The 7,929-nt window shown below is 51.6% G+C and overlaps 1 protein-coding gene across 2 annotated transcripts; it reads right to left on the reverse strand.

The window, feature by feature from the left end:
- Positions 1-1,708: 1,708 nt before the first annotated feature.
- Positions 1,709-4,647, reverse strand: DKK1 (dickkopf WNT signaling pathway inhibitor 1). Of its 2 annotated transcripts, XR_007145384.1 has the most exons (5): positions 4,262-4,647; positions 3,887-4,049; positions 2,639-2,782; positions 2,119-2,518; positions 1,709-1,856 (listed from the first exon to the last, which is right to left on the reverse strand). XR_007145384.1 is itself a non-coding variant. In XM_047825623.1 (4 exons), exons 1-4 carry the CDS (start codon positions 4,505-4,507, stop codon positions 2,265-2,267), a joined length of 807 nt encoding a protein of 268 aa, XP_047681579.1. In that variant the 5' UTR covers positions 4,508-4,647; the 3' UTR covers positions 1,709-2,264. The 2 variants fall into 2 exon arrangements, 1 of the variants encoding a protein (XP_047681579.1); XM_047825623.1 differs by having other exon boundaries at positions 1,709-2,518.
- Positions 4,648-7,929: the final 3,282 nt, after the last annotated feature.

A 7,929-nucleotide genomic window follows, 5' to 3' on the forward strand; every position in this document is an offset into this window, starting at 1 on the left:
CTCAAACACTTGAAAAACTTGTTTGGAAGTAAAATCATAAATAGTGGCAATCGCTGTCTAAAATGTTGACTATTCTTTGAATGATCTGCTTCTGACTTTGTGGTGTCTGGGTTCCATGTCCCAGCCGCCATTAGTAGCTAATGAAGGATCTACAGTTGCCTTGATGTTTTTTGCACCTTTGCAAATACGCAGAACTTCTTTTTGATGGAAATCCCCTCCCAGCCTCTCCCTCTCAGATAGAAAGAGGGGGCATCCCTGCTGGGTTGGGTTCTCCTGATCTCCCCTCCACCCCCCGCCCCCCATCCCAAATGGGAGCAAGGGGCAGAGGGAACATTGATGAGCTGAGATGCACAGACATCTACCTGGGCTCCTGGAGAGAGGAAGGGGTGTCCTAACAAGGCCCTTTAAATGCTTGCTCCTTTCCCCTCTCGGAACAGACCCTTCTTTGTTTTTGAGGAAAAGGTTTCCTATTGTGGCTCCTCCATTGGAGACCCTGGGCCTCAGAACTGGCCTTCCTGGCACTTGAGCAAACAGCACATATAGACAATGTCTCTCCAGGGTGAGGAGGCTGGAATCTGGAGACAAAAGGGTGGTAACAGACATCCTGCCAGTTGGCTTGTCCCCGAAGAGGGAACCCAACCTCAGGTCTCCTTGGCGGAGCCCCTTGAAATTGAACCACTCCCAGGAATACAAAAGCAACCAGCCTCCTAGGAGGTCTGTGTTAGGTAAGAAACTTTTGGGACAATTGATCAATGATTGTCCTTGGGAGTGCCTTCACCCCAGCATTTGGTGGTGTAGGTATAGATGAGAATATTACAGAACAAGTCTAAGCGGGGACAGGCTCCTCTCCCCTCCCCCTGGATCAGAGTGGCCGGTACCAAAGCTGGCAAGGAGAAATGCAAAGCTAGTTTAGATCTCATTTCTGTGACTTTTCTTCTCAACAATCGATCTCTATATCCTCTTAGAGCCAATTTCAGGGGCGTAAAAATGGAAATATTTACCCCACCTAGTAAGACCAGGAAATCAGGGCATAAGAGGATTCTCAGTTTTTACTAATTATAACAAGTCCTCCTGGCATGAAGTAGTAGTTAAGATGCTTCAAATTTACTAATTTCGTACAAAATCTGCAAATATGTATCAACTGTATTTACACGCACACCATTCCTGCCAACCATCAGGTACTTTCTTTGGTATTTTGTGGGAGATTTCCTTTTACTCCTCAGTAGTAATTAACTATTTGGAAACTATTTTTTAGTGTTTATATTTGAGAGCGAGAGAAAGCACATGAGTAGGGGAGGGGCAGAGAGAGAAAGACCCAGAATCCTAAGCAGGCTCCAGGCTCTGAGCTGTCAGCACAGAGCCCGATGTGGGACTCGAACTCGCGAACCATGAGATGATGACCTGAGCTGAGATCAAGAGACGCTTAACTGACTGAGCCATCAAGGCGCCTCAGAAACTATTCTTGAAAGTAGTAACGTAAGATTCATTTTCATGATTATAGCCTGATGATTTGAATTTGTCAATGGAGAACATGTTTCTTTAATCTAGAATTGACCATTACTGTAGGACATTGAGACAATATCTTCCTCTGATCATCTTTCAACATGTTACCTTTCTGTCCCCGTAGTGCACATGCCCACACACACCCTTTTAAAAATCACAATGCCAAAATGTATTTGTACTCGTAACATTTCACGGTATTAAATGTCAAATTTTATTTCGAGCACTATCACAGCCTAGAGAGAAACATAATCTAAGCACTGAGATAGTACACTTCAGAAAATAAGCGAGTATGTCCATGATTAAGTTTAGATGCCTATTGTTGGTCATTCCGAAAGCTTCTTGCATTCTGGAGTCTAGAATTAAAAGGGAAAGGGTTATACATTTAGCAAGTAGAAGCTGAAATTATTTATTTCAATTCAATATAGAACATCAGTCAAGATAATCAATGTGTACAAAAATTTACATAACAGGAGAAACAATGGACCATGCAGCACCTTTTAGAAAAATAATTAAGTCTTGTCGCATTTACAGGTAAGTGCCACCCTGAGCATTTACAACACAGTAATTTACTGCAATCAACGACAGGCGAGTTCCATAAAGAAACAAAGCTCTTACACTCCAGGTTTTCAGAAGGTATTATTGGAATGCTTGATCATAACCACAGGATTTGTACATCCTTTAGGACTGAGCTGACCAAAGTCACGAAAGGTTTTCATCGCATATATTATATAAAAGGAGTCCTCTGTGTTTGGACGGCTGGCTCAGTGTCTCTGACAGGTGTGGAGTCTTGAAGAGTTACTGGCTTGATGGTGATCTTTCTGCATCCGGCAAGACAGGCCGTCTCCACAGTAACAGCGCTGGAATATCTCCAGCCCGTGGGAGCCCTTTCTCCTGTGCTTTGTGCACACTTGACCCTCTTTGAGGACAGGTTTACAGATCTTGGACCAGAAGTGTCGGGCACAACACAGCCCCGTGGCACAGTCTGACGATCGGAGACAGACGGAACCTTCTTGTCCTGGAAAGCGGGAGACAGCAGAAAAGGACATGGTCACTACTAAGCCTGCGTCATCTCACGGAGGAAATCCTGAGGACGCCTGGGAGGTGCTGACAAAGAAGGAAGGTGAACTGGCTTTACCTTTGGTATGATACAGTTTCGAGGGCAGCGTAGTTCTTCGGGAATACCCATCCAGGGTGCTGTGATCGTTACCAATGCTTTCGATAATGGTTTCCTCGATTTCTCCTCGGTGGAAAGGACTGTGATCAGAAGGCATACATATCCCTACGGGAGCAGGAGACGACAGTAACACATCACAGCCGGGAGTTAATCACCCACGGCTCTGAGAGCCCGTTCCGCCTGCACCAGCTTGGGATGCCTCGTTGCGGTGACGTGACTTGAAACACAAGCCACGCTCCCTCCTTAGGCACTCGAAAGCAACAGCCCCGATACAGCTGCCTGAAATACTTTTCTACCAACTGTGGTGGTGGCAGGGAGATTTCTGCCCCTTTTAATATCACCCTTGGGGTAGAAAATAAAATTAGTCACTTACAAACTTGTCCTTAAAAATAACTTCTCTGCCCTGGAGGCTGGCCGGACCCATATAGGACCAGGTTACACTAAGGCAACACTAGCTGCCTGGAAGATGACAATCTCACCCACTAGTTATTTCCCTGTATAACTTCTCTATTACAGAGACTCGCTTAGCTCATCCCTGAGTATTACTGGGTCCTGCAGAGGGTTGCCACCCTTAGGTTTATTTCTGGAGACTTCTTTGAGTATTGGAGCCTACCCCTTTCAGACATTAAGTTTCAGTGCATCTGTGCTGGGGGGAGGAGGACTGATTTTAAGGTAGCAGGAGGTGGAGGCAGGCGTGGGGGGGCAGCGCCCGGGGTGGTTGGGTACCAAGATCCCCCTTAAGGTGGGGGGGCCAGCCCAGAGAAACCCCTGTCTCCGGCCTGATACCAGTGTTAACGGGGTCGCCAGAGGGAGGCCAGTGTGGCAGAGCCGTGAGAGACCCTGTAAGAAAATGGACAGGGTGCTGAATGCCCAGGCCGGTCCCCCAGGGCACGGTGAGCGTGTCCAGGGGGCCCCATCTTCTGTCCCCGGGGACGTCAGGGCGCTCTCTAGACACGTTTTCACGGAAGGGTTCCCTCGGAGGTGAGGAGTCGTGCTAAACGGGCGAGGGGCGCGGGTGAAGACGAGGCGCCCCAGACCTCCGCTCCCCCGCCCCCCCCCCCCATTACGCCCTCGCAGCTCGTCAGGGCCACCTCCATGCAAACCCACTCGCAGGTGGCGCCGTCGCGTTAGCCAAGCCGGGAGCGTTTGCCTCCCTTCCGCAGGCGGCCCGCTTCGAGACGCTGGTCCAGGAGGGACTTGGGGACTCACCGTTTTTGCAGTAGTTTCCCGGGCAGCACATAGCGTGACGCAGGCAACGCTTTCTACGCTTCCTGCAGGCGAGACAGATCTGCGCGCCGGCGCCGGGCCCGCGGGGGGGGCTGGCGCAGTACTCCTCGGTGCCGCACTCCTCGTCCTCAGAGCAGGGGTACGGCTGCGGGGGCGGGGGGGGGCAGGGGTGAGGCACCTGCGCGTCCGAGGACCCGTGCCTCCGCGCGCGCCTCTCCAAAGCCGCGGTGCGCGCCGCCCCCGGGGCGCCCCGCCCCACCTGGGACCCCCTACCCCACCTCACCCCACCCGCCCCAGCCCCTGCGGGGTCGCAGCGTGCCCGCTCCCCGGGCCCCCGCTCCCCGGGCCCCCGCTCACCTGGTAGTTGTCAACGGTCTGGTACTTGTTCCCGCCCTCGTACGGGGTCCCCGGCGCCGCGCTGACCGCCGAGCCCGGGTGCCCGGCAGCGCCGCCCAGCGCCGGGGGCAGGTTCTTGATGGCGTTGGAGTTGACGAGGACCGAGTTCAAGGTGGCGCTCACTCCCAGCCGGAGGTGACCGCAAAGGGCCGCCGCTGCCAGGGCGACCAAGACCCGCGTGGCTCCCGCTGCGCCCAGGGCCGGCATCGCGGAGGGGCTCCGGGGAGGGCAGGCAGGGACAGCGGGAACCGGTGGCACTGTGCAGGGGGTGGGGGTGGGGGCCTGGAAGCCGCGGCGCACGGCTGCGGTCAGCGCCCCGAGAGCCTGCCGCGGTCCCCGAGTCCCCACTGCGGGTGCAGGTCTGCGCCGCCACCGCCGCCGCGGCTGCCTTTATACCGCGGGCTTGAGCATCCCGGCCCCTCGGGGGAGACGACAAAGCAGGGATGGGATTTCAAAGCGCTGGGAGGGGCCGGAGGGTGTGTGTGTACAGGGGGGGGGGTGGGGGTGGTGGCGGCTCGGCAGTCCCCACCCCGCCCTCCTCGGCGCGGCCGGTCCCCTGGCTCAGCTCGCTTCGGGGCGCAGACGACTGGAGCGGACGCGGGCGGAGGGAGGGACCCGGGGCCCCCCGCGCCCTCCCCTGGCAGCCGGGGTGGTGCTGTCGGGATCGGAAGCGCTTCAGAGAGCGCCAAGGTGGTGCTCCCCCAGACCACTTCGTGCGCCTTAAACACGTTCGGTGTTAAACTCAGCTCCTCCGGCGACCCGGGGGCTCTACCCAAAGGGCCCCGCGACAGGGCCAGGTAGCCGCCGCCGGCTGCTGATTAACTTTCCAGAGCCTCGCTTTACTCATTGGCAGTGAGTCCCTCGGTTTAAGTTGGTTCGCTTCGACCCCTTCCTTCCACCCCAGCCCCCCACCCCGGCCCTCCCCTCCCCTCCTCCCGCCGCCACCGCGAGAAAAATGTGCAAAGAGCAGGAAATTTGCACATCAAACGCGGGTAAGGGGGAAGAGGGACTAATTCTCTTTTGATGGGAAGTTTAGAGAGGGAGGCGAGAGACGCGTTTGGAAAGGAGTTCGGGGTGGAGGGAAGTGTCCGATAATCAGACTGTTGAATGCTTCTCTCTGGATGCGAGCAGCCGCGGCCAGGAGATGAACTTGATTAGGCAGGCGCGCGACATCAAAGTGGCCAGAGCGCCAACGGCCAGAGCCCGGGGGCTGGCTCGGTGGTCCTTCGCTGCCCGCCCTTCTCGGTGGTGGTTGACCCGGGCAGATAAGACAGCCTCGGGGCTCAGCGCCCGACTTCCTCATTAGTACTCCGGGTCTCGGAGCCCGGGAAGGCCCGGGTCTGCTCCCCGGTCGGACAAGCCGGGACCAGACGGGTACCCCGCCAAGGGAGATAAGACGAGCTGCGGGAAGGGGAAAAGTGAACCGGAACGTGAGGCGGCCGTCGTGTGGATCAGGGTTCAAAAATAGCGAAGAGCCGCCAGGGTGAAGAAGATTGTGCTGCTTACACATTCGAAAACCATTTACGAAACAAAAACCTGTTGGAAGCTCGGTGCGCTGGCATTGGGGTACCCTCCGGGTTATTGCTCTTTGGGGGGTGCGGATGCAATGATATAAACATTCAGGAGACTATTATCATCATAGTAGTAATAAAAAAATAAAGTGCCCCCACTATTTTTATAGTAGGCTGATGTTATCAGTGTCAGAAAATGGACACCTGTTACGCAAGTTAATAAAAGGAAGAGATGATTGAATAATCGCTGTTGAACCAGCAAGATTAGGACATCCTAATTTTGTGCACCCTAACCTCTAAGGTGTTTCTTACTCCACACACACTGACCTATATTCATGACCCCCCCCCCCATCTCCACCAAGTACAGCCGGTGAGAGCCTTGAAGTAGGTGTAATCCCAAAGTTAAGAGGGGGAGGGGTTAAAAAAAAAAGTCTGTAATGGTCTGTGTTCTCATTGCTTGGGTTTCAGAGGTCACATTAAGAGCATCTTCCAAACAACCCTTTACTAATGCCTCTAATTAAACCGATATCCCTCCCATCCCAAATTCCATCTATCCCGTGAAATTTCCTCTGGTTTATTGGTAATTGCTTCTTGAAATTCTAATATGGACCAAATCCCACATATTTTTAAAAAGATCTTGTTATGGACACGTACAATGATCTAGGCTTGGCTACAACTTTAGAAGTTTTTGGCACAAACTGGAATTTGGAAACAAAGGGGAAGCTGTTTATATTCGTTGTATTTTTCTTTTCTTTTTTTTTAATGAGCCTAAGAATCGAGTCTATATACCTTTTATGGAGAATAAGCAGTAAGCCAGGTCTCTCTTAGGCAGAAAGGGCCGTATCTTCAGTTGACAGGAAGTTGATACGGATGGAGAGGTATTATAAAATAACAGGGTAAGGCTGTAGGGGACTTTAGGCGCCATAGTGTCACTTGCAAAATATTGATACTAATGTCAGTAATTGAGGTGTCGAGCACCTTGGTGTAGTAGAAAATCTCTACTCTGTTAACTTCCTACGATGCTGAGATGTGGAGAAAGAATCCCCTGACCTTGGGGAGGGTGAAAATACTTCTTAGTCCTGTTGTCCTACTTAAATATTTCTAAAAATGTGCTGTGCCACACTTCTGACCAATCTCTCTTCCTCTCTTTGAAAGACGTGGTATGCATTTCACAAATTTAGTTCATTAAGAGCTTGGATTCACAAATGAAACTATTGTCTGGCTCAGAAACAAGAGCACCAGTTAAATTAACAACAAAAGAGAACCCTTAACAAAAAGGCGTGTTTATAAATTCAATCTCAATCCCTGGATATGTATGTCTGTTGCGGTTTAGTATCGATGGAGCTTGGACAGAATCTACTGTGTTGAGCTAGGGGATTTTTAAGGTGGGGGGAGGGGGGCCTGTCTCCTTCCTTACTTACCATGCTGCTCCTGTCCTCCTGATCCGAAAGCTAATAAGTTGGTGAATATGTGAGTTTCTACCATGTGCTAAGCAGGGTACTTGGTGCTGCTCAATCAAAGTCGAGTGCTCAAGTTCTCTATCTTCAAGTAATTGAGTCGGGGGAGGGGTGGTAAGCTCACAAGTCACACAGAAGAGAAACCCAGTACGTGGCAAGCCTACTCTTCCTTCCCAATGGCATCATTTACTTTTTTTTTTCAAGTAAATTTAGAGAGAACCCAGGATGTGTAAAGCCAACTCTTCATTCCCAATGGGAAAATTTACTTTTTTCAATGGAGTTTCCATCTGAAAACCCCTTCCGGGATTGAGTTTGTTCTCTGGCCACAAAAGAACAGGATGGGTAAGGGGGTAAAGGGAGGTTCATGGTTCCATCAGCAGCCAATTAACATTCAGTGAATGCCCATTGTATGCAAAATGCTATCCTACTACCTTGGAGAATACACCCCCAAACTATTAAAGGCACTCTCCTTGTCCTCGGAAGCCTTCAGTCTGGGAGTAGTTGGAGAAACAAAAATGAGTATATGGGAATGGGGGTAAAGGTTTTTCCAGAACAGGTTCTATTTGGTCACCTACAAGGTCATCGGGAAGACCGAAAAAGGTCATTTCATTCTTTAGGGATCCCTGCCTGCTGTTTCATCTTTTCAATATTTCCATAATTA

The sequence above is a fragment of the Prionailurus viverrinus genome, chromosome D2 (genome assembly GCF_022837055.1).
Source record: "Prionailurus viverrinus isolate Anna chromosome D2, UM_Priviv_1.0, whole genome shotgun sequence".
Taxonomy (NCBI): Eukaryota; Metazoa; Chordata; class Mammalia; order Carnivora; family Felidae; genus Prionailurus; species Prionailurus viverrinus.

Coding starts and splice junctions, on each gene's coding strand:
- DKK1 (XM_047825623.1), bottom strand. CDS start 4,507: ATGCCGGCCCTGGGCGCAGCGGGAGCCACGCGGGTCTTGGTCGCCCTG. Junction 4,050..4,261: donor AGACCGTTGACAACTACCAG/GTGAGCGGGGGC, acceptor CCGCCCCCGCAG/CCGTACCCCTGCTCTGAGGA. Junction 2,519..2,638: donor GAAACTGTATCATACCAAAG/GTAAAGCCAGTT, acceptor CCCGCTTTCCAG/GACAAGAAGGTTCCGTCTGT.